This window comes from Trametes versicolor (assembly GCF_000271585.1).
Source record: "Trametes versicolor FP-101664 SS1 unplaced genomic scaffold TRAVEscaffold_8, whole genome shotgun sequence".
Classification (NCBI taxonomy): domain Eukaryota; kingdom Fungi; phylum Basidiomycota; class Agaricomycetes; order Polyporales; family Polyporaceae; genus Trametes; species Trametes versicolor.
The window spans coordinates 1,027,701-1,050,378 of NW_007360328.1; the positions used below are offsets into that span (position 1 = coordinate 1,027,701).

The 22,678-nt window shown below is 57.5% G+C and overlaps 8 protein-coding genes across 8 annotated transcripts; 6 read left to right on the forward strand and 2 right to left on the reverse strand.

Annotated features, from left to right (window-relative positions):
- Window positions 1-711: 711 nt before the first annotated feature.
- On the reverse strand, window positions 712-1,350 carry TRAVEDRAFT_81082 (uncharacterized protein; the record flags this gene model as incomplete). Its single annotated transcript, XM_008042376.1, has 2 exons — window positions 712-1,050; window positions 1,099-1,350. Coding segments are annotated over 2 exons (591 nt in total), but the record flags the coding sequence as incomplete, so codon positions are not given.
- A 10-nt stretch (window positions 1,351-1,360) lies between these two features.
- Window positions 1,361-1,690, forward strand: TRAVEDRAFT_79017 (uncharacterized protein; the record flags this gene model as incomplete). Its single annotated transcript, XM_008042377.1, has 1 exon — window positions 1,361-1,690. A coding segment is annotated over one exon (330 nt), but the record flags the coding sequence as incomplete, so codon positions are not given.
- Window positions 1,691-4,974: 3,284 nt separating this feature from the next.
- Window positions 4,975-8,435, reverse strand: TRAVEDRAFT_49410 (uncharacterized protein; the record flags this gene model as incomplete). The annotated part of the gene is made up of 9 exons (XM_008042052.1): window positions 4,975-5,013; window positions 5,083-5,367; window positions 6,364-6,776; window positions 6,826-6,925; window positions 6,982-7,131; window positions 7,170-7,203; window positions 7,262-8,217; window positions 8,282-8,324; window positions 8,392-8,435. 9 exons carry the CDS (start codon window positions 8,433-8,435, stop codon window positions 4,975-4,977), a joined length of 2,064 nt encoding a protein of 687 aa, XP_008040243.1.
- An 834-nt stretch (window positions 8,436-9,269) lies between these two features.
- TRAVEDRAFT_128242 (uncharacterized protein) lies at window positions 9,270-12,540 on the forward strand (the record flags this gene model as incomplete). Its single annotated transcript, XM_008042378.1, has 8 exons — window positions 9,270-9,488; window positions 9,536-10,110; window positions 10,159-10,321; window positions 10,381-10,529; window positions 10,584-10,978; window positions 11,040-11,225; window positions 11,280-11,415; window positions 11,472-12,540. The coding sequence occupies 8 exons, from the start codon at window positions 9,270-9,272 to the stop codon at window positions 12,538-12,540; spliced, it is 2,892 nt and encodes a 963-aa protein (XP_008040569.1).
- A 1,190-nt stretch (window positions 12,541-13,730) lies between these two features.
- On the forward strand, window positions 13,731-14,969 carry TRAVEDRAFT_21711 (uncharacterized protein; the record flags this gene model as incomplete). Its single annotated transcript, XM_008041833.1, has 6 exons — window positions 13,731-13,961; window positions 14,013-14,057; window positions 14,132-14,281; window positions 14,336-14,423; window positions 14,484-14,557; window positions 14,607-14,969. The coding sequence occupies 6 exons, from the start codon at window positions 13,731-13,733 to the stop codon at window positions 14,967-14,969; spliced, it is 951 nt and encodes a 316-aa protein (XP_008040024.1).
- A 539-nt stretch (window positions 14,970-15,508) lies between these two features.
- TRAVEDRAFT_49413 (uncharacterized protein) lies at window positions 15,509-16,787 on the forward strand (the record flags this gene model as incomplete). Its single annotated transcript, XM_008042053.1, has 6 exons — window positions 15,509-15,600; window positions 15,649-15,892; window positions 15,941-16,120; window positions 16,173-16,466; window positions 16,515-16,646; window positions 16,698-16,787. 6 exons carry the CDS (start codon window positions 15,509-15,511, stop codon window positions 16,785-16,787), a joined length of 1,032 nt encoding a protein of 343 aa, XP_008040244.1.
- Window positions 16,788-18,289: 1,502 nt separating this feature from the next.
- TRAVEDRAFT_127957 (uncharacterized protein) lies at window positions 18,290-18,709 on the forward strand (the record flags this gene model as incomplete). Its single annotated transcript, XM_008042379.1, has 1 exon — window positions 18,290-18,709. A coding segment is annotated over one exon (420 nt), but the record flags the coding sequence as incomplete, so codon positions are not given.
- A 9-nt stretch (window positions 18,710-18,718) lies between these two features.
- Window positions 18,719-21,519, forward strand: TRAVEDRAFT_127575 (uncharacterized protein; the record flags this gene model as incomplete). Its single annotated transcript, XM_008042380.1, has 5 exons — window positions 18,719-19,385; window positions 19,549-19,746; window positions 19,909-20,024; window positions 20,098-20,617; window positions 20,669-21,519. 5 exons carry the CDS (start codon window positions 18,719-18,721, stop codon window positions 21,517-21,519), a joined length of 2,352 nt encoding a protein of 783 aa, XP_008040571.1.
- Between the last annotated feature and the right edge of the window lie 1,159 nt (window positions 21,520-22,678).

Consider the following 22,678-nt stretch of genomic DNA (forward strand, 5'->3'; position numbering starts at 1 on the left):
TAGCCGTCGATAGGACGCTGTGCGGTAGGGGCAGACGCGCGGGGGTGGGGCATAGCACATGCATCACGAACGGCATGCGGGGCAGGATTCAAGCAGAGAGAACGGCGTGTGTGAGCGGCACCCGAGATGCATTGCAGGAGAGAAAGGCGCTGGGTGGAACACCGGTGGCAAGAGCCTCCAGTGGCAGCCGGACTCGGATATAATATGGTGTGGAGACAGGAATGGAGTGGCGTAGCTCACGTACGACGGGAGAACATAGTGCATCGTCGGGCAGAAGGGACATGGGGGCGGCGGTGTTGCATGGTGCCATGGCATGCTCCATGGAGGGGCAGTCCATGGCGACACGTAGAGTGCGATATTGGACAAGGAAGGCGGGATAATGGAACGCGGCGAGGCGGAGGTGGCGGGGCGGAGGTGGTGGGGCGGTTTATACAGCAGTACAATGAGGAGCCTGAGCGGATGGGACAGCGAGACATAGGCAGAGGGCGAAGGCGTCGTCGTCGGGGCGCGTGGTAGAAGATTACTGGGTGGTGCACAGCCAGAAGGCTAATTGCGCGTACGCTTGGCTGGCGGCGAGAGTGGCTCTTCACCTGGTCTCTTCCTACAGTGGCGCCCATTCAGCATTCTACTTTTGAGCCATGATGTTGACTGTGAAACTTACCGTGCCTTGTCCTCGTTGTCCTCGTCGTTTTCGCCGATAGCAACTGTCGCCATGCTGGCTATGACCCACTCAACATCGGCTACTGCGGCTGCCCAGTCGTCCAAGGTCTGTGCGGTAGCCTGCTCTCGCCACCAAACAAGAGATATCAGCACGATAAACATGCCGTTCTTCCCTGGATTCGTGAGGCACTCCCAGTCGCCATCGCCGCCAATGGCTGGACGTCCTTGACCAGCCTGACGGCGCCATTCCGGCTGGATACCGCTCCACCACTTCCACCATGAGGTCATGTAGGCAGACTCGTTCTTGATAATAGGGAACTTGTCCAACTCGCGTCTTTGGATGCGAAGCCAGTCGCCGACTTCGCTCGGGCGCCCTTTCGCGGAGAGACCCTTTGCCTGAGAGTGTGTCAGTATATGTACATGACATAGCCATGGGACGCAACTTACCGATGTTGCAAAGTCGTATGCCCTCTCCAACACGGTCCACCATTCCAGAGCACGTACGAAGGGCTTACCAAGTTGCTTGGACTCCATGTGGTCGAAGCCAGCGCGCAGCCAGTCCGGCCAACCGTCTTCATCAAGCATAATGACATCAGCGACGGTGCCGTCGCGTAGTTGAGGGGCAGACACCGCAGCTGGCGGGGTAGATGATGTAGATGGGGGCACAGGCGGCGTAGACGATGCCGGCGCAGACACTACGAGCGGCGGTCTTGAGGACGGCAGTTCCGGGGACACAGAAGACGGTTCAGAGGTCGTGAACGGCAGTATGGGAGCCCGTGAAGGCCTAGGCTCGGAGGCCGCAGACGGCAGTACGGGCTCAGCCCGTGAAGGCACGCCCTCGGAGGTCACAGACGATGGTACAAGCTCTGGTGGAGGTGCAGTCTCGGAGGTCACCAACGGTGGTACCGGCCCCCGTGATGGCATGGGCTCGGGGGCCAAATATGACGGGGCAGGCTCGGAGGTCGTCGACGGTGGTACGGGCGCTTGTGGAGGCGCAGTGTCGGAGGTCGCAGACGGCGGTACTAGCTCGCGTGGAATCGGGTGCACAGGCTCCGAGGTGGCAGTCGATGGTACGGGAGCCCGTGGAGGCGGAGAATGGGAGGTCGCAGGCGGAAGTGCGGTGGTCGAAGGCGGCGGTGGAACGGGGGGCATAGACGACGATGGCACAGACGACCGCTTCAGTCTAACAGACTGGCGCACACCGGATGCAGGTGGGGCACCGGACGTCTTCTTCCCGCGCCGAGTGGATTTGGCGACCGAGGCACTGAGTGTGAGAGGAATGGGTATGGACCGGACCGCGGCCGACTGCGCCCGGCTGCTCACCAGGTCCCGGTCGAACTCGCTAAGCGTTGAGTAAAAGCGCAAATGAAGGCGGCGGTCTTCTGGAGTCATGCTGGCGAGCTCGCTGCAGACAACAGCGCCCATGCCCATCTCGGCCGCCATTGGCATATCAAGCTCGTTAGGCAGATTGTCGAGCTCGAGGTCCAGCCCCTGAGACCCTTCCTGCTCCGTGTCCTCCTCCTCTTCCTCTTCTTCCTCTTCCTCCTCATCCGAAGACGAGAGCTCTGCCTCGCTCTCAGAATCACGGGGCTGCTTCCCCTTTCCCTTTTTACCGTTCTTGCCCTTGGCCGAGCCCTTTCCCTTCGCTGCTGACTTTGCCTTTGCCGCTGACTTGCTGACACTCTTTTGCTGAGTGAGGGGGCCGAGGAGAGATAGCTGAAGGGACGGTGTCTTGTCGGCAGATAGCTGAAGGGACGGTGTCTTGTCGGCCGTCAATGTGGTGGCGGGGGTCGTGAGGGACGGTGAAGTGGTAAGAGCAGGGGCGGATAACGTGGCAGCAGCGGGAGCGGCGCGACTCGAAGATTCGGGGAGGTTTGCAGCAGTTGTAGGCGCACCCGAGACAACCGGCATCACCCCACCGTTCAGTGACGCGAGACGCGTGGCGAATTCTGCATGCTCAGGTTAGCAAGGGAACCAGCCTGAGGATGACCATGCATTAGAAGCATTGAAGCCTACCTGGAGTCTGAGTCAAGAACCGCGTGAAGGAGCCCATTACCTCGGTCTTAAACCGAACAGCTTCGCACTCGTGCCATGCCAATGGCTTCGATTTAGATTCATCAGTCCTGCCGGCAGTGACGCTGGTTGGAGAAAAGTAAGGACGCCGTGCAGGTTGCATGAAAATATGGGAAAACGCACATCTTCAGCTTGAAATCGCGTCCGCCCTCCTGATATGGTACACCCGCAAAAAGCGTCAGATAATAGCCGGTGTGTTCGCGGAGCAGCTCGAGGAGAGGCTGGACAACCGTTGCGATGTTATCCTGAGCACTAGAAATCCAGTTAGAAACCGTGAACGATAGATGCTGATATCAGCGTACCGGGCACGAAGTTCCTCCTTTGAGGGCTCATCCGGGGAAGGCGCACCATCGCCCTCAGTCTCATCATCGAGTCCCATTGCCTGAATCTCAGCCTGGAGTTCGATGAGGTATTCGGGAGCCTCCAACGCCAGTAGCTCGCGAGCAATTTTGCCTCTAAAGGCGACGGCGTGCTCGGGATCCAGGCCAGAAGTTGGCCACTTCTCGTCGAAAACGGCCTTGATTTCGGCGGGCTTCTTCGACATATAGTGCTGCCATTCACTTGGTCTTCGCGAGGCGGGCGAAGGATTTGCCCAATGGTGGAGGTCTTGCAGAAGCGGAGCCCAGATGTTGTCCTCCGCAATGTTGCGCAAGTAGCGCAGATGATTCTTGATACGCTACAACAGTGGTCAGCTTGAGGATACAGATGAGATTACCGAGGGAAACGTACCTCCTGGGTGAGCTTGATCACTGACCCTTTCGTATCCAAATTCTCCGGCAATGTCGAGTCGGGCTCGGTCCACTCGGCGTCTTCGAGCTCCTTGTCAAGCGGGATGTACCAAGGCCATGCCTCCCAATAGTCACGGAATAGGGCACGCCAGAAGTCTTTTTGCGGCTTACGAGCGGCGCCTTTGAGGTCTATGAAGTTTTGGAGACGCTCTCTCATGAAGAGGGCGCGTGCGCCTTGGAAGAGGCTGGGAGTGCCTGCTTTGCCACCTTTGAGCTTCCGCTTGGACTTGCGGCGTTGCTTGGTGTCTTTTGAGGACTGGTAGCGGGGCGCGAGGGCGTCGATGAACTCAACGTCCATGTCGGCGAACTGGAAGCCCGAGAAGTCGAAATTGCAGGACACAAGTTGAGAGGCTGAGGGCGGTTACTTCAGTCAACAAGCCGAGGTCGTCTCACGTGATGCTAGCCACCGTGCTCCGTTGGACCATGAGCCGCTGCACTGACTATGACAAGTTCGAGTAGCGCCGACGACCATGAAGGCCGTCTTCGTCCCACTCGCGCCCGCGTCCATCGAACTCGCACCTGCGTCCATCGCACTCGCGTCCGCGTCCGTCCTACTCACGCCCGTGTCCGTCTCACTTGCGCCCGCACCCGCGTCCACGTCAGGGTCCGCGCTCGTCTCACTCGCGCCCTCATCCATCTCGCTCGCGCGGGCCGCGTCTATCTCACCCGCGCCCTCCGATCCGTCTCACTTGCGCCCGCGCCCATCCTGCTGGCGCCTGCGCTCACTCAGGCTGCCGAGGCAAGCTGGAGTCAAGTGAGGTTCAGTACTACATGCCACCTCGGTCAGGCCGCGCGATGTATCTTCGTACATTGGTACGCCATTCTCCAATGTTCCATAGTACCCAGGCTACTAATGGTACACCCGTGAGGCCCAGGAGCTTCGGACGCCGCCGACCATGACATGTCGCTGCGTAGGTGCACTTTACAAGACATACGCTACCTCGACTGTCGCTTATCAAGCCCGGCTGGACTTCCCTACGCAAGGTACAGAATACATCGCTGAGTCTTTCTCGTACCGTTGGCTGTCTTGCATCGGTGTTGCAGACAACGCTAACGAAGATTCGAGCAACGCAGAGTACCTAAGTTTCGTAACTCCTCGTGTACGCCTCCCGGGGCGGGTGTCCACTATGAGGTCGACAACAATATGTATCTATACCCTGGCATGCGGTCTCCGAGTCGACGGTTCACATGAAGAAGAGGTCAGTTATAGCGATCTCGACGAGGATGGTGGTCCAAAGATTCAGGCGCCCCACTCTCCCACTCTGTCCGGCATGCTCCACCTCCAGCCCCTCACTACTCTACTGCTGTTCGCCCATGTTCGGTACACTGACGCCTCATAAAACTGAGGATTCGATTAAGATCCATGCCAATGCTCCTTTGCTCCATGTTTCCCTCTCTGCATGCTCACGGTTGTACTAATTGAGTACCTCGCACTGCCTGTACCACTTCCTTGTCATGTACGTTGTAGCCCATTAATGATCATGAACACTCTCTGGCTCGCACAAATGAGCTACATACTACTACATGTGTGAGGACGGGAAACTATCTCATCCAAGCGGACCTCGACTGCGGCCATGACGTACTGCATCTTGAAGACAGCTGCCGAGAGTCCACCCCAGATGCGCCCGAGCTCCTCTGCACCAAATGAGGCCATGGTTCCGTCCGAAATGAACGACTGGACACTATCCAGCACCTGATCCCCATCCATGACCCACTGCTCAGTCTGCTCTATCCATTCCGGCAACCCTCCGTCGTCTTCTGCACCCTGCAAGCCACAGTCGAGGTCCTGTATGAACGTACGAGGATCGTCCGGGCAGCCCCACGCGGCTAAGGCGGTATTGAGATCCTGGAGTCTGCGTATCAGCTCGGTATCAGGCGTGATTGGAATGCGGATGGCAGCGAACGGCCGCCCCTGCCATTCCCTAGAGCATCCAGTCAATGCAATTAGATAGAGCACACTTTGAGAGACTCGTCATAGATTTACGTACCCGGCGCTATCTACCTCAGTATCCCCCGGCGAGCTGTGGGATGTCTTACTAGCGAGTCCGCGGCACTCGCTGACGGCGTTTGGCCATCCGCGACGGAAGTGTATTGTCCGCTCCGCCGTGCATGTTGATGAACGCGGTATTTCAAGCTCTGCTGTGGACGCCGATGAGCCTGCACGGAGGCTGGTACACGGACACCACACATGTTAGACGAAGCAACAGGGAAAACGGTACTTGTGAGGAAGCACGCACGTTTTTAACTTTTCCTGGTATCGTTGATTGCGGGCGCGTCGCAGTAATTGTTTTGCGGTGGGGGGTTCCACATCGGAGCGGGTTTTTATGGTAGTTGGAGAGTGGGGGGACATAGGTAGAATGTGCGGCTCGCGCAGGCGGGACATGTTGCTCGAGAGTTTGGGTCTTGAAGGCTTGAGGGGCGCGCCGAGCAAGTTCGCCGCGCCAGCTTGTCCAAGGCGTCTTAAGACGTTCTGTGAGTCAGTGATTGGCTGTGTGTTCCTTGCCACTGCTTCGAGACGCCCGGCGCATCTTCGGTCTTCGGATTCAAGGCGCGGTCGCCGTGCACCGATGCCCTACCATATTGTGCTGTATTCATCCTGTACCGCTGTTTGCATACTGGGTTAGACGATGAGTGGATGTTGCTACTTACAAACTATCAAGAGACCCAGTCTACATGAACATCAACTCTGACTACGAGTAGCCCAGTAAGTACTCTCCGAGTCAGTCACTTTCTAAACCTCCGCAAACTCCGACCATAGACTGAGCATCTGTACACCGCGCTCCCAACGCGCTAAACCTTCCGCGTAGACCTCCTTCGCTCGCTTGCGTGGAAGTTTACTTACGGGTTGGAAACCAGATTCCATCCATCGTACAATACCTCCAGCGGTGTATTGGGTGAACGAGTACCTGCGTTCATGAGGCGCGATGGTCGTGTTGGAGTGACACAGTAAGGCCGATGGGATTAAGACGGTGGCCCCGGGTGGGAATTCGATGAACATCTTGAGATCCCAAAGGATGAGATGACCGCTGCAAACGGGATCGAACTCTCCCGCCGCTGTGATCGTGCACCAGCCCCAGGGTAGGTTTTTCTGGTCGACATGGGCGTAGGAGACCGTCCGCGGGCCAAGGTTGAAGGTCGCGGTGCCGAATACGTTGTTGGAGAAGTTGGGTCTGAGTGTCGGGTGCTTAGCGCAGAGTGCGTTGAGGGTGGTACTGTAGTATCCGTGTAGACGAGGCGCAAAGAGGCGCATGGCACCTTTGTAGGGTCAACCGAGGCTGAAGCGAGATCGGATGGTGGGACGTACTATTGCCGAAGTTTGCGACACGCCGTACCGCAGTCTGTCCTAGAAGAGCAGAGACGACGTTCTCGTTGTGCGAAGTCCGTTGTGATATGTTCTTGATGTACTTTGCACATTCTCTCAGCCGTGTACCGCACATTACATCGCAGACTTCATTCTCACCTTCTGCCCGCCACCGAACGAGATTCCGCTTGTTACTGCTGGGAAGTCCCCGCGGCGGTGGTCCAGCTGTCCACGGTTGAAGCTGTACGCTTCGCGTGTGGTCTCGAAGATGGCTTGCAGCTCGGTGTTGATGGTGTCCCAGGGACCCAGCTATCATCCCGAGGGCGGCCGGCGAGGACCGCAAATACGCGGCCGTTCTTGTCGAGAATAGGCCGGCACTCCCTGTGAAGAAAATGATGTTAGTAGAGGCGGGAAACGCGGGCACTTGATGCGTACTAACCGGCCATCCCACGGGATATAGCGAAACTTGCGCGCAAGAAGGTCCTCCTTTGTCACTTCGGCGCGATCAGCTTCAGTGGCTTCGTAACGCTGACCAATGAAGGCGGTTTTGGCGACGGGGACATCTTCCATGGCGAGCGAGTACCGAGTTTCGATGGGTAGCGCGTCCTTCGCTGTGACCGAGCCGTTGTCGCGGTGTAAAGTGCGCACAACATCGCTTTCGAGAGCTATGCCAGCCGTGAGGGTGACCGCGGCACTTCTGCGTTTGGCAGCAACAGCCTTGACCGAAGATTTTCCTATGCCAGGAGTGCCTAACGCGCTGCTGAGGGTGGCACGCTTCTCGCGCCTCCGTGCCTTGGACCTGTGCTTGTTGTGGTACTTAGCCTTCTCGCTTGCGGAAGCATTAGGCGGTGGCGCAGGGGCAGCAAGAACGGGTGCGAGGGAGACAGACGCGGGCGCGAGGGAGACGGACGCAGGCGCGAGGGAGACGGGCGCGGGCGCGAGGGAGACGGGCGCGGGCGCGAGGGAGACGGACGCAGGCGTGAGTGAGACGAGGGCAGGCCCTGATGCGGCCGCGGCCGCGGACACGGGCGTGAGTGAGACGGACGCGGGAGCGAGTGCGATGGACGCGGGCGCGGGCGCGAGCGAGGGCGTGTGCGCGAGCTGCGAGCGCATGTGCGCGTGTGTGGCCAGCGTGAGACTTGGCGGCATGTTCGTAGTACCACCGGTAGGCGCGGACGCCTGCAGCGAGTTCCCCGGAGCGCGGTCCGCCGTCAAGGCTGTGATTGACGCGCCTTCGAAATCGCTTCCTTCTTCATCCGCAGTGGCGGCTTCGTACTTAGCGTCTGCAGCGATGACCGCCTCCTTGATGCGGGTCTCCAGCTCAAAGTCGAGTGGCGCGTGGATAGGAGTACCAAAATCGGTCTCCCATGGCGAGAAGGCCGCACCTGAGCGCGTCTACACATGCGTGGAATCAGACAATGCCGCAAACTGAGCACTCAGCGCTTGAATAGGTGCGTACCTTTCGAAACCCGTCCATAGCACGGCCACCTGGAGTATAGACACTGTGTCGGAGTTATTCGTATATGGCAGTGGATGGAGATGCCGGCTCGCGTCCTCCGCATCCCCCACATCTTGTGCACTTCGGGTTCCAGGGTCGAATCCACGTTTGGCATGCGATGTGGGGGTGCTGAGGAGCGAATCGGGACACTCACCGGCAGCGGGGGCAACGAAGGGTCTTGCAGGCACGTAAGAGCAGCGAGGAAGATGTATGAGAGGTAAGAAGCGGGGGAGCGGCGAAAGCACGCGATGATATATGGGCAGCCCGTGTGGGCGCATTTGTTTCGCCATTGTTTGGCTCCCTCGGTCGGTGGCTAACCAGGAGAGGCATTAGCCTGACTATGCGCGCGGCGTCCCTGTGGCGTCCATGCGCGCTTTGTCACGGCACGAGGTCTGTGACGAAAACCGTTGTCGTTTTTGCGGTTCTGGTGCAATTTGGTGCACCCCATCCTGCTTCTTCGCCGGCTCCGTGGCTAATCATGTCCAAAAAAGCTTCCAAGAAGCGTACCCGCCCTCAGCCTACGGACTCTTCCCTCACTGCCGACTTCGATATCACCGCTGCGGAGGTTCTAGCTGCACCCAGTCTACCCAAACCCGGCCTGCTCACTATCGACAGTCTCTCACAAGACGGGCGCCGACTTTTTCGCGACTCTGTTCCCCTGCCCAGCAGTGCAAGTGGCACACCCGCTCCCAGCACCCCTTCTGCAGGGACTATCCCCCTAACGGACGAGGATTATCTCGCCGCCTTCGACGTCAACGCGTTCCTTCTTCCCTCCGACCTCGCCGGCGCTGGGCCACCAGAGCCTGAAGATGCATTGCCGAAGGATGTACCTTCCTCTGAGGATGGCGGCGAGAAAGCGAGGCGATACACGAACTCGGTGCGGCCCTATCACGTACCATCTCACCGTCTGAGTGCTGACACAATAATTTTACTCTGTCAGGACGAGCCTATGAAGACCTGGCTCCCGAAGCGCAGCGCTTACCTGGACGAGTTGATCCGTCGAGAGGGTAGAGGCGACTACACGGGCGATACATGCCAGTCTTGCGACCGAGCACTTGGGCCGGTCAATAAGGGTACGATCCGCTGTAGCTCCTGCGCTCCAGGTCCCCTTCGCTGTGCGGGTTGCACCGTGAGGTATCATGCAGACACTCCATATCATCGGGTCAAGGTACGTATATCTTATATGCGGCTTCAGTCGGTACTGATCGCCCATAGGAATGGACGGGTGTCTCGTTTGAGAACACAACATTGAAGGACCTCGGGCTCGTTGTCCAACTTGGGCATCGTGTCGACGGGAGCGCGTGCTCAAATCCTCAATATGTCCGCCACGACTTCTCGGTCATCGACGTCAACGGCCGACACCAAGTGGCGCTCGCGTTCTGCGGTTGTGATCGTGCAGGCATCGCAGGCGACGAAGTCGAACAACTCCTCCGGTTTGACCTATACCCCTCCACGGACTGTGAACCCAATACGGTGTTCACGTTCGCCCTCCTGGAGCATTATCACATCCTGAGCCTACAAGGGAAAATCTCCATGTACGACTACTACACGTCGCTTGAGCTCATGACCGACAACACCGGCACTCTGAAGGCACGCGACCGGTACAAATCCTTCATGCGCGTCGTCGCGCAGTGGCGCCACTTGAAGATGCTGAAAAGGGCAGGTCGCGGACACGATCCTGAGGGTGTGGGGGCCACGAAGCCAGGTGCGCTGGCTGTGCGCTGCCCCGCCTGCCCCCATCCCGACATCAATATCCCTTCCAACTGGCAAGATGCATCGGAAGATCTCAAGTATGTGGATATGTAGTTCGAAGTCTTCGGTTACTCACGCTCAGTCAGGTTCTTGTATGTGATGACGGTTGCAGTCGACGCCTGCTTCCGCCTGAAGCGACGTGCCGTCTCGTCTACGGAAAAGGATCCCATATTGGGTAGTGGGTGGGCATACTTTGTAGAAGACACCGGATATCACGAAGTGTTGAAGGGCTACACAAACCAGGGCGAGGTGCGCTAACTTCTATACTCTACTATTTTTCCAACTGACCAGAACTCCCGATATGTTAGATCTCGTCATGCACAGGATTCGCTGCACTCGATCACGCCGACAGCAAATTCTCGCGTGGCTATGCTGCGACTGGGGTGGGCGCCGTCATCTGCGCGCGGCACGAGTTCTGGCTCGCCCTCGGAGTGGGCGACCTTCAAAAAGGGGAACGGTACGTGGCAATCATCTCGGGCATCTAGTAATTGTCATTGACGGCGTATGTTAGATATATAAATATCGACTACATCTTCGTTTGCGCAATGCGGGAGTACCTAGTCGTCAACAAGCTCGTGAGCTACGACATAGCGTGTCAGTGGTCAAAGCACTTGCTGGAGCGAATATCGAAGTTCCCCAGTCACGTACAGATCCCTATTCCGGAGGGCTCGATCACCTACGCAATCCCGAAACTGCACTACCGCAGTCACGTTCAAGAGGGCCATTCGCCGTTTTCGCTCAATTACCGGGTTGGCTCCGGGCGGAACGACGGCGAGGGCATTGAGCGTCGGTGGTGGGATATCCAACCCATTGCGAGCAGTACGAAGGTCATGGGGCCTGGCCAGCGGCACATCGTGCTCGAAGATCACTGGGGATTCTCCAACTGGAGGAAGTTCGTGCGCCTCCGTGAGTACTGATACATTTGTGCCATGTCTTTGACGGTCTTTCTCACTGCCAAGTTATCCAGCTTGGGCACTCCGTCAGCGGCTGAAGGACGCCCTGATCGCGTTCAAGAAGCACAACGAGCATTTCGAAACGCTGACAATCTCACTGCGAGAGGCTAAACATGACCTCCCTCTCTGGACGTTCCAGATCGAGGCGTGGGAGGTCGACCCATGGAGCGTTGACGATCCCTACGTAACAATCTCATCAGGTACGTATAGTGCAATGCAGTTCACAGCTATCACCGACTCATTCGTGTATACAGGCCTTACTGAAGCCGAGACCGTTCAAAATCTCGCTCAGGAGGAGCAGACTGCGAGCGCTGCTAAGGGCTACGTCGCCCTACATGAAGTGAGCCTGCTGGGGTTTGTCAAGATGGGGCTAGAGCTTGAAGAAACCAAGTATGTGTCGTCCTACTGTCTGCTTCCTAATTCTCAGTGTTTAACATCTTGTTTAGGGTCGCCCTGAAAGCCGACGCTCGCAGTGCAACCGCGAGCAAGAAGCTTGCAGTCCACGAGCACCGTAATGCCCTCCGCCGCAAGTTGCAGAAGTTCCGCGAGCTTCAAGGCGTGTACATGCCGCGAGCGATGCCCTTACTCGCGAACGACAGTGCCTGCCACACCGAGGTCGAGCTGGTTGAAGAAGTCCGCATCGGGCTCCCCTCCGAGATCACACCGGTGCACCGTGACAGCGTGTGTCCGCCGCGATGCTGCGAGATAGAGAGCCGTCTGCGCGAAGCTCAGTGTCGCGACGCGCTCGATGATCTGCGAAACAAGCTACATGTCATCAACCATCTGTACCGGTACAAGAAGGTCAACGTCCGTCACCAGGGAGCCAACACACGCGTCCGAACCGACCTGTCTTCGCAGGACGAGAAAAAGCTCCGCGCCGTAGAGAGGTATCGACGTGCACGCCGCGCGAAACTCGTACTCTCAGGGAAAGGCGACTGGGAGAATGAGTTCCAGGTTCTCGAGGATCGCGACGTTCGCGGCCTTCAAGACGATGACCCCGACGAAGTTGCAAAGCGCAAGCGGAAACGCAACGAGGACCCTGCACCCGCAGAGGGCCACCGCACTCTCTCTTGGATCTGGCGCTCAGCAAATGCCAACAGCCCTGACTCCTTGATAGACTCCCTCCGCGTCGAGTGGCTGAAGGCTCGCGCACGGAAGATGCGATGGGAAGAGGAGGCCAAACTGCTCCCAGAAGAGATGCGGCGCGTCCTAGCGACACTTCGCTATGAGGAGCAAGAGTGGCTTGGGCGACGCACATCCCGCCCGGTAGCGGACCTACGACTCCAAGAGGGCCTCTGTGCGTACGCCACACGCCAGGCACAGATGCGTCGCGCTATGCGCGCGACATTCGTGGCCGTATGCCGGCAGACGGCCGAGAACGCTCAAGCAGGTAACGGCGAGGAGTGGGAAGTGCTCCCATCGGAGAAGGACCTAGGCGCCGAGGATATGGACGTGGACTACGCTACCATGTACGAGCTGGATGGGGAGGACTTCGATCGGGACACCAACGCTTGACGGCATTGAACACGACCGGACACGGCCCCCATGTTACGCCATCCTCCCAGTCTTCAAGCTATTCACACCAAACCACGTCGTGCCCCAGTTTGCACACCCGAATCGCACATCGCGCATGCTGTTGCGCACCCCGATCCCGCCGCCGCCTACCCACGCCATCATCTCGTCTGCGCGCCTGCATGCCACGTCTCATCAAGTGTGCGTGTGTCTCACGTCCATGTCCCGCTACATCCTGCCAGCGTCTACCGAAGAGGGCGCACATCTCCCACCGCACACGCCACTCGGGCCACGGCTTGCACGTATGTGTCATACTTGAGCGTGAGGCTCGTTCACGTGCTTCCCGCTGCGCCCGCACCGTGTTGCCCACGTCCTACTACAGCACCCTCGGCAGAGCCGGCTGTACGCACTGCAAGTATGGCACCCGGTGCGCCCCGGTTGCGCACCCCGCGCACCCCGCACCCCCAGCGCGCACCCCGCACCCTGCGCACCCCGCACCCCCGGCGCGCACCCCGCACCCCCGTCGCGCACCCCGTACCCTCGTCGCGCAACCCGTGCACCCTTCACACCATGTCGGGCGATGCCTACATGCTAGCCACGCGCGCCGCACGCCTGCCGCCTGCGTTGCCGTCGCCACCTCGCGCGTCCCCGCACCGCTGCACGCCCGGTGCCGCCGCATGCGGCATGCGGCCCGCGCGCTGTGCTCCCGCTGCGTGCACTCTTTCCGCGCACCACATACAGCCCCACATCTCGCACCGCCGTGCGCCCTGTAAGGCCATGCCATTTTACTCCCGCTGCTTGCCATTTGCTATGCTATTACTATGTATAGACCCGGAGTAACAGCCAAATGCAGCTCTTGATTCCTATTGGTTCGTTCGGCAAGGGAAAGCATGCTCGGGAAAGCCCGTATGTTCGACGACATGTATACTGTCCGCTTTGGGAAGGTATGCAAACCGGGCGAGCAGCCGGAAGGGCGCGCGCCCCAGTCTAGGACATTCTACCTAAATAGGAAGCCTGCCGAGAAGCCGACGGCGGGCGTACAGCGCTACGGGGCAAGGTGGCGGGCCTCCCGGAAGACCGTAATACATCAGGAGCCTTGACGGTATATGATGTAAAGCGGTCACGGGGTGTCCCCGTAACATGATACATCAGCGTTGCAACAGCTGGTGGACCAGGATACCTCGCAGTCCGCCATGGAGCAGCACGACAGGGACAGCCGCACTCCCGAGTTCGACTACGCCGCCGCCTTAGAGGAACATCATGCTAAATTCCCCGACTCATCGTATCCTCCTCGTCGCGCTTCTGTTGTGGCCCCGCCTCAGGCTGCTGTGGTGCCGCAGCCCGTTACCGAAGTGCGCGGCGAAGGTCTCAATGCTCCAAGATCATCGTCGGCAGTCCCGGACATCGTCAACGAACGCAACGACGTACGCGATCTTTTCGCCTGTGCGCGATTCGCTCTCACGTTCGGCCCTCAGTATCCCGCCGTCGTTGCTCCCTCGACCGCGCGGCTGACTTCTACGGTAAGCTACAAGTTTTCACGATCCAATGTACCAGCGATCGCGGCGCGCTCACTCACTTGTCCTTTGTTTTATAGGTCACGTACAGTGACCTTCCCGGCGGATACGATAGAGTGTCCGTCGTGGAAGTTGAGGTTGGCCCTACTACGAGGGGTACTGTAGATGTTCGTAGCCCCAGGCGCTGGGTGAGATTCCTGGAGAATCCTAACAGTGTCGCCATCTTAGTGGTACGCATAGTTCTCACTCGTCTCATGCTCGCATATCTTGACCGATTCGGCCAGGTCACCCCTAGCTCCGCAGAGAGCTTTCATTCAGACGTTGCTGTCACCCACAGGAAGTTACGCTATCTGTTCAAGGACGCGATCGAGTGTGCGTAGTCTTGGCTTCTTTGTCTCTGTAACGTAGTCCTTAAGCCATGTTTCAATTTAGGGTATCTGAAAGAGCGCGGTGTTGTCGTCGAAGGAGGTGTACCGGCAGAATTTATCAAGGTCGACGCTCACTCCGTACGTATGCTCGTAATCATTTATTTTATCTTTGCTGAAAAATATCCAGGCCATCGGCGACGCTGGTGCGCCGGTTGGGATCACGTACATGCGTGTTTCCCCCTCGGGATTCGACTTCCATGCTCCGACTACTGAGGCCTACGTTCCGTCGACTACCACCATCCTCTTCACGCTGGGCGTGATAGTCTCCATCGTCTTCTTGTCGGTGCAAGTCTATCTCATCGTGCACGGCATCGGTGGCGGCGTCCTCTTCCAAATCCTCCTTCAAACCTTGCGCTCCATCCACGACATGGCCGAGGGCATTGACGAATTCCTGCGCAAGGCTGCCGTCCTCGTGCTCAAGATGTTTGGGATGGTTGTTCTGCACGTGGACAAGGTCCTAGCTCTTGCCCGTGAACTCGCCGAGCTCTAAGTTACCTCGCGATTGGGTATCCGGAGGAGTAGTGTTTGTACGATAGTAGCCTCCCGTTTGTAACGCACGAGTTTCTTATTGATGTGTCTTGTAAAGCGAGGGAGACATGGGCCCCGAGAGGCGCCGTGCGGACCGGAGTGGCCGACACGTGGTAGTGGTCAAACTTAATCGAACGCGACGAGTTACCACTTACCACCACGCTTCACCCCGCACCTGCGCTCGCCCCAAACCTGTCGTCTACTGAATACTTAACTTCTGTGCTTCTGCATATCAAGGGGACTCATTTCTCTGTGCAGCCTCTTCACAACAAAGCAATCTGTTCCATGCAGGGTCGATTCGACGTTACCTTCACGCCAACGGACCTCGTGCCTTTCGCAGCAACATGGAGGAATTGCGTGGCTAGAACGAGGCGACGAAGCAGGAAACAAAGGACCTTCATAACGAGTGGCACATCACGTTATAAATATCTCGAGTTCGTGCGCATGCTATCCCTACTCGTTCGACTTCAATCTCACCTCGACAATCTAGCCGGTGCAACGATGCTTGAAGTAGACGTCGCTCTTGGCCTTGTCCACGAGAAGGAGATGGCGGTCCGCGTAGCTTGCGTTGACTTTGACATCGCAATCGCCAGGTTAGCCCCTCAACCTAGATCTGACACAATCTCATCGCCGTTGGGTAGGCTGAGGCAGACCCTTCAACTACCCATCTCGAAGGACGCCTGGGTGTCTTCCCTGGCCACACGCTTGAACTTCCTCAACAAGGAGCACCGCATCTCGGTGAAGAATGATCTGTACGCTCTATCAGCCCGCATGCAAGAAGTCTACAGCCCGAAGAACGCGACATCCGACGTGTTAACTCTGCTAGACGAACGTATTCAGGAGGCGACGGAATTTCTGGCTATGGCTGAGTCGCTCATGGCCGAAGTGAGTTTGTTCCTTTACTTCGGTATGCGTCGCTAATTAGTGGCCCAGTGTGAGGCCTTGTACGATCAACGCGTTTCCGAGAAGAACCTCGACGTTTTTGAGCGTGTCCGCCTCCGCCGCTCGATGCCGACGATTCGTAAAGGCATCCAGAAAGCTAAGGAGCACAAGGAAGCTATCCAGACCATCATGACCGAATGGAGGGTGTACTTCCGTCTCTACTCGTGCGAGGTAAGTGTGCTAAACCATTTGCGGAATGTCACGAAAGACTCAGCACACACAGGCGGAGCTGTCCAAATTCCTGGAAGACCTTCACACCCACAAGTTGACAAAGACAGCGGCGGAGGAGATAGCAACGCCTGTGTTCGAGCGTATCGTCGAGATCAGCGCCGCCCGCGACAAGATTGTCAGCGAGAGTTCGGCGATCGGGCTGCAACTCGAGGCCTCCTGGCTGACGTATGGTCGCGGAGGCGTCCGTGAGCGCGAACTTCGGCGCGTTATGCGCCAGTATGACGCTCTGTTGGAAAGTGCCGAGACGGAGAAGGCCACCCAAGTAGCTGTTATGAAGGAAGCAGAGGTATGTTGCCTTGCGCTGGTTATTTCCTCCGCTCATCATTTATGCTAGGCTCTCGCTGGTTTAGCCTGCTCGCCAGTCAGTATCTCGGGGCCGGACGGTAGCCAGATCTTCTTCGACCGGCTGCGCAATGCGTACACTCAGTTCAAGCACATTCACGTTGTTTGCGACTCAATGCAAGCGGTCAGTTTAATCACCCTCCTCTACGCGCCTCGTCTTACCTCTCTGTGTCAGTTGCTCCATCCCGTGCGCGAGGCCCTGAGAGCCAATATCGATGGTCTACGCGGTGATCTGATCCTCTCTAGCGTTATATACGATTTGTAAGGCCAGGCCATTCCCATCCGTGCATATTATCTTCCATTTTCACAATGAAATCGTCTCGTTTCATGCATTGCAGAGTGCCTCGTCATTCGGTCGCTCCAATCGTAGTCACCACGCCTAGTCAAGCGCCGGCCGCCATCGCCGGACATGTGCGGCGGATCTGCGATCATCAGCGAAGGCGTTATCACCTCTCCCTTTCCCGCATCGCGATGCGCGGTTTGAGCTCTGAGCGTTGAACACTTCCCCTTCCCCTTTCTACTAGCACCTCTAGGCAGTCGTACTATCTATTCTGAGCTGACGCACTGGCGAGTTTGTACGTCACACACAACCGCGCTTGGTAAGTGGCATACACCGTGCCGGTCAGTTAGTGATAGAGCATTGGACAGCTATGAGCGGACCGAGTTCTGCTACCGCATGGCGGCACAAACGTTGGGCGCGACTACGCGACATGCTCGGTGCGGACACGGACGCGAACACACTGGATGACGAGTCCGCCCCGCACACGCAGCCTACCATACATCCTCACAGCGCGGCTTCCGGGTCGGCACGAGAACCACCGACACAATCAGCACCGCGTCCCCCTCCACCTCCCCCCGTACCTCCCGCCAACGTTGCCTCGCAGCTGGACGACCTGGTCCACCTCCATATCGCCTTCATACAAGGCATGGTAACGTTTTCTTCCTTCGGTCGTCCCCTCCAATTCATCACGGACCCCGCACTGGACGGCTCATTCGTACGTTGGCACATCCAGTCGGGCGAGCCTTGCAACAGCGGGAAGAGTTCTCTGGACACCAGGAAATCGCGGAATCTCCCATTCCTGGAATATCAGAACTGGCTTACCGTGTCCTACATCTTTCTGAAGTCCTCGGGTACTGGTGTGGACGACGAGGTCGGTGAATACCGAGAAGGGCTTATAACACAGATCCTGGAAGAGCTTGATAGGCTTGAGGATCTGAAGGAGTGGGAATGGGAAAGACAATCGACCGGACGTGCTGAGTCGAGTGGCGCGTCAGGCGAGTCGCGATTCACGGTGAACACCGGTGCGTAGGCTGTGTATCGCTTGATTTCCCGGACTAACATGCCCGATAGAACGTCATCTCGATGCACAGTGGACTTCGTGGACGGCTCCAGTCACCCCGGTATACGCGTATTTCATAGTCTCTACCACCTCAAATCTGCTTCTCGGGATGTCGCGGAAGGCCACAGGGATCGTGATGGGCGGCCTGCGGAGTACAATCCGACTTACGCTTGAGTATGTTCGCGCACCAGGCTCTTTGCTCCCTGAGGACCATCGACTCCTTCGTCAACTGGCACGCGACCCTCGGACCGTATTGAACGCTCTCGACCTCGATCCCCATGTCACGACGTATAACTGTTGCCCCGAGTGCTTCGCCCTATATACCCTTTCCGACATCGTTCCCCTCACTTGCATCGAACGCGCCGCGCCAGAAAGCCTCCCATGCGGAGCCAAACTATCACGACGGCGGAAGATTGGTCAAAATGTCATGTCAATCCCCATCCGCAAGTATCTCCATCAGTCTCTGAAGCATTGGCTGGGACGAATGCTCTGCCGGACGGAGATCGAAACCTGGCTGAAGAAGCGTCGATGGAACCATGGACGTGCTACTATGCCTATGACAGATGTCTTTCACGGGATCGCTCTTCAATCGCTGTACGGTCCCGAGCCGGGCCAGGCGTTCCTCGACTCTCCCCTTCACGAGATGCGGCTCGTCTTCGCCCTTTCGGCGGACGGGTTCAACCCATACCAGATGAAAGAGGCGAAGCACAGTGTGACGAGCACTGCCGTGTACATGATCTGTCTCAACCTTCCGGAGAACTTGCGCTACCTCCCAGAGAACCTTTACCTTGCCGGCGTCATCCCCGGCCCAACAAAGCCCTCTACATCCCAAATCAACCACTTTCTGAGACTTGTCATGGATGAGCTACTCGACTTCTGGAACCCGGGGGTCTACTACAGCCAGACTGCTCTACGACCTCAGGGGTGTCTTGTACGCGCGGCTCTCGTCCCCCTCGTCGCGGATCTCTTGGCTGCCCGGCAGTTATCGGGGCTTGGGCCTCACAATCACGCTCGCGTCCTCTGTAGTGTTTGCACAACACCCGCCGATGGCGTAGAGAATACCGACCCTGCGACCTTCGAACCTCGCGACTTGGAGAAGCATCGTGCAGATGCGAAGGCGTGGCTCGACGCTCGAACAACGTTTGAACGGGAGAAGCTTTTTCAAAGTACTGGGGTACGATACTCTGAGCTTCTGCGCCTTCCGTATTGGAATCCCTTCCTCTACACCGTCGTCGACACTATGCACAACCTCTATCTGGGTATCTTGCAGCGACACATTCGCGTCATCTGGGGAATCAGCGTCGACGTGGAGGACGGCGATGCTTCTGGGAACATGATCGGCGTAGCTCCGGAACGCCCGTCGGAGGCGAAGATGGCCGCAGGCGTCGATCTTCTCCTGACTGCGACCACGCTCAAATTACGGACCGCGGGGAAAGCTGTTTTGTATCACCTTTGCCTTGATCGTGGTATACGGAGGGCCGGTACTGTGTCTCAGCTAGTGAAAAACCTGACTGCCTGGGTACGTTGACCCGTTCCTTTCGGAGAGCCTTTTGACTCTAACAATTCATATTCATAGCGGAAGAAAGAAGGAATCCACGTCGAGGAAGACCCCGCGGCGAGCGTGGGACCTAATCGAGGTGCGCCTCCTTCGCTTTGCAGAGGACTGTGCGCTCATCGTTGATTCAGATCTTCAGTCTGAGCTGACACCGGACTACGGGGAGGATGATTCGGCGGATATACGGTCTGCCGAGAAGACTTTGCAAGGACTGAAAGCGTCTACGGCCCTCGCCCGTAGGCGACAAGATCTCTTGCAGACGATGTGCAAGGTGCGAGGAATCGAATTCGAAGACTCTACCAAGAAAGAAGTCCTCGCAGAGCGTCTTCGTGCTTGGGTAAGTTTGCGTAACAAGCCTGTATGCCCCTAAGTGATGGATACAACCACCCGTTAGCTCGAAGTACGACGCCTTGAACTCTCATTGCAGCAGATGGTTAGTAATTCATTCAGCACTTCTTCGGGAGGGTGTGCGCGGACTGACCCCCTTCTAGACCATTGGCGACAAGCGGAACGGGAAGCGGTGAGTGCGACTAGAGCTACCCCGCCTGTCAGTGCTGATTCCCGGGGACTCGGACAGGCGTCACCACCTCCGTCGTCCGCAGACCAGGTGAGTCCCCGATGATGTGAATTCCGTATGCTCCTCAGCTGAACATGTCGACCAGAATGTGACCCAACACGAGGATGATCCCACAGTGCGTCGGCATCGACACGACCAAGAAGCGATCGGACGAGATACGCTGAGCGCGTACATGGAGGACCGCTGCCGCATGCAACTACCGAGTTGGATGAACGCTCCGCCAGTCGCGTTCGGTACAAAACAGCATGGAAAGCTCAGCGCGGATCAATGGCGCGCGCTGTGTATCGTGAATCTCCCGGTCACACTGATCCGAACCTGGAGCTTCCAGGAAGAGAGGCGTGTCAAGATGCTGGAGAACTTTCTCGATGTAGTTGAGGCGGTGGAGACGTTCGGGCTGCTGGAAATCGGCGAGAATCAGATCGCCACCGCGGAAGTACTGATGCGTCGGTATCTCGAAGGCGTCAAGGATCTCTACAAGGGAATGAAGATCCAGCCGAATCATCATCTTGCTCTCCATATCGGTATCTTTCTGCGTCTGTTCGGGCCCGTTCACTCTTGGCGAGCGTTCGTATTCGAACGCTTCAATTTCTATCTGCAGTCGATCAACACCAATATGACTTTCGGTGAGTGTTTTTGAACCTTCTTTCGCCTGAACATTTGACAAACAAGATCAGGTGAACTCGAGATGACTTTCATGATGCACAGCTGCCGTGCAGCGAACTTCCAGCCCTTCCTGCGCAGCCCTATCGTCCAGAAGTACATGCAGGACTTCTCACAGCAGCTCCAGGCCGCGGACAAGAAGGATCGTCGGGGAATGCGCCTCGATGCGGTGTTGCGCTCTGCGGGGGAGCATGAAGCAGCCTCGATGCCACTTCAAGGAGAACCCTTCAAGGCATCGCGACCCGTGCCATTGGGCGACCCCGAGTACAAGGCTCTATTGCAGAGGCTTTCGTATGATGACGGGAACATGTACGTGGATGAAGAGGAGTTCTACGCGGGCCGCCCAGCAGGAAGATTGCCCCTTTCTCGCCATGCTACATCTTGCTCATCGTTGTTGGTCTCCGGCGTTTCGTACAAACCATGGAGCAGGTCCTCAGGAGACAGCAACGCTATGTTTCGACACCCCGCCCTTGGCAGAAACTCGCACCCGGGCCGTATCGAGCAGATTTTTCTTCACACTCGGGGCGCCGCGAGCGGAGAGGACAACGTCGAGACGTTCCTCGTTGTCAAGCGTCTTCAACCGCTCAATCGCCTCGACGCTGGCCTCGATCCCTATCGGAGGTACCCCGCCGTGGGAGGCCGCCTATACTACTCGGAGTACGACGACGCACTATTCGTCATTCGCGGAGAGGACCTTGTTTCGCACTTCGCCTCGACTTCCATGGAGCACCTTGTAGTCAGAGCACCTGGTGCCAAGGACCCGACGAAGACGCATCCTTGTTTATTGAGCAAGCGTTGCATCCATGTGCGGCCCTTAGATCGGGTGAGTGTTGACTGTATTTCTTCACAATCAAATCGGCGCTGATCAGGTCGCTCTCTGGTAGCTCCTCCGTGAGGCACATGTACTATATCGACAAGTTCCAGGTTCAGCTGAGGGCTCATGACCACAGCAGGTAGACGCGGTCAATAGCACGATTGGCACAGGAAAGCTGATGTTCGCGTGTTGGGTGCCGCAAGTCGATGGTAGCACGACGAGACTCGAAAGGGACGATTCAAGGACCGCAGGTCGATGATAGCACCGCAACAGGAAGACCGCGACTTACTAAACGGGCCTCACGAAGGTGATGCACCCATGGATTAACCCAGTCGTGGCGTGGCAAGCGTGAGTCGAGAAGCGTAAGCTCGATCTTGCAAGGTGAGGTCGATAGGGAGACGGCGGCGGGCGACGGATTGAACACATCGCCATGAGCCTGAATGGCCGTTCACAGAGATTCACGACAAACGCAAATGGTACAGCGTCGCAGGTCGAGGCGCAGGGTGTGGTTAGCTGGGGGTGGTAACGGGGATATCGGCAAGGCGAGAGGCAGACTTACTTTGTCTGCTCTGTTATTCGATTGCTTCCGTTTCGCTGTAAGACATCGTGCAGCTCCCCAGAAGCTAAGTGAGGCGTGTGCTTCTTCGCATTGAGGTGTCTGCAGGGCGTGCGTAGATGCGCGGATTGACCATGGTAGAGGTAAAGAATGAGTACGAAAGAGAGAGACCAGGCAGTGAGTCGAAGATTCCTCACGCGATAGGACAGGCGCTTACAGCGCTCCACCCCGGGCCGCCCCCACCGCCCGCCGAATGAAGACTTAGCCAGGGCGTCGGGCGCGACCGTATGTCAAACACCGTGTTCAAGTGCGAACTAAAATAACGCACACTCTGTCAAGGAATGAGACGGATTTCAACTATTTATGCCTGCTCTACTAGTATACATGAGGATAGCAGTTCATGGGCCGCCTCACTCGGCGCGAGCGGTCAACGACAAGCCGGAAGGATTGGATTGGGCTTGCTGCACGTAGGAGGTGGTGTTTCACGAAGCTCTCAGTTACTATCTACGGTGAGCACAAGCACGTTTCGGGATGGGTCCGACATAGCGACGTGTAGCAAGCTGACAGAAGGCTTTTTCAGTGCATGACGGCTAGCTCAGTCTGCGTCTGCGCGTCTCCCGTGCGGTGACCTTAGGCTAGGCCTACCCGCGTGCG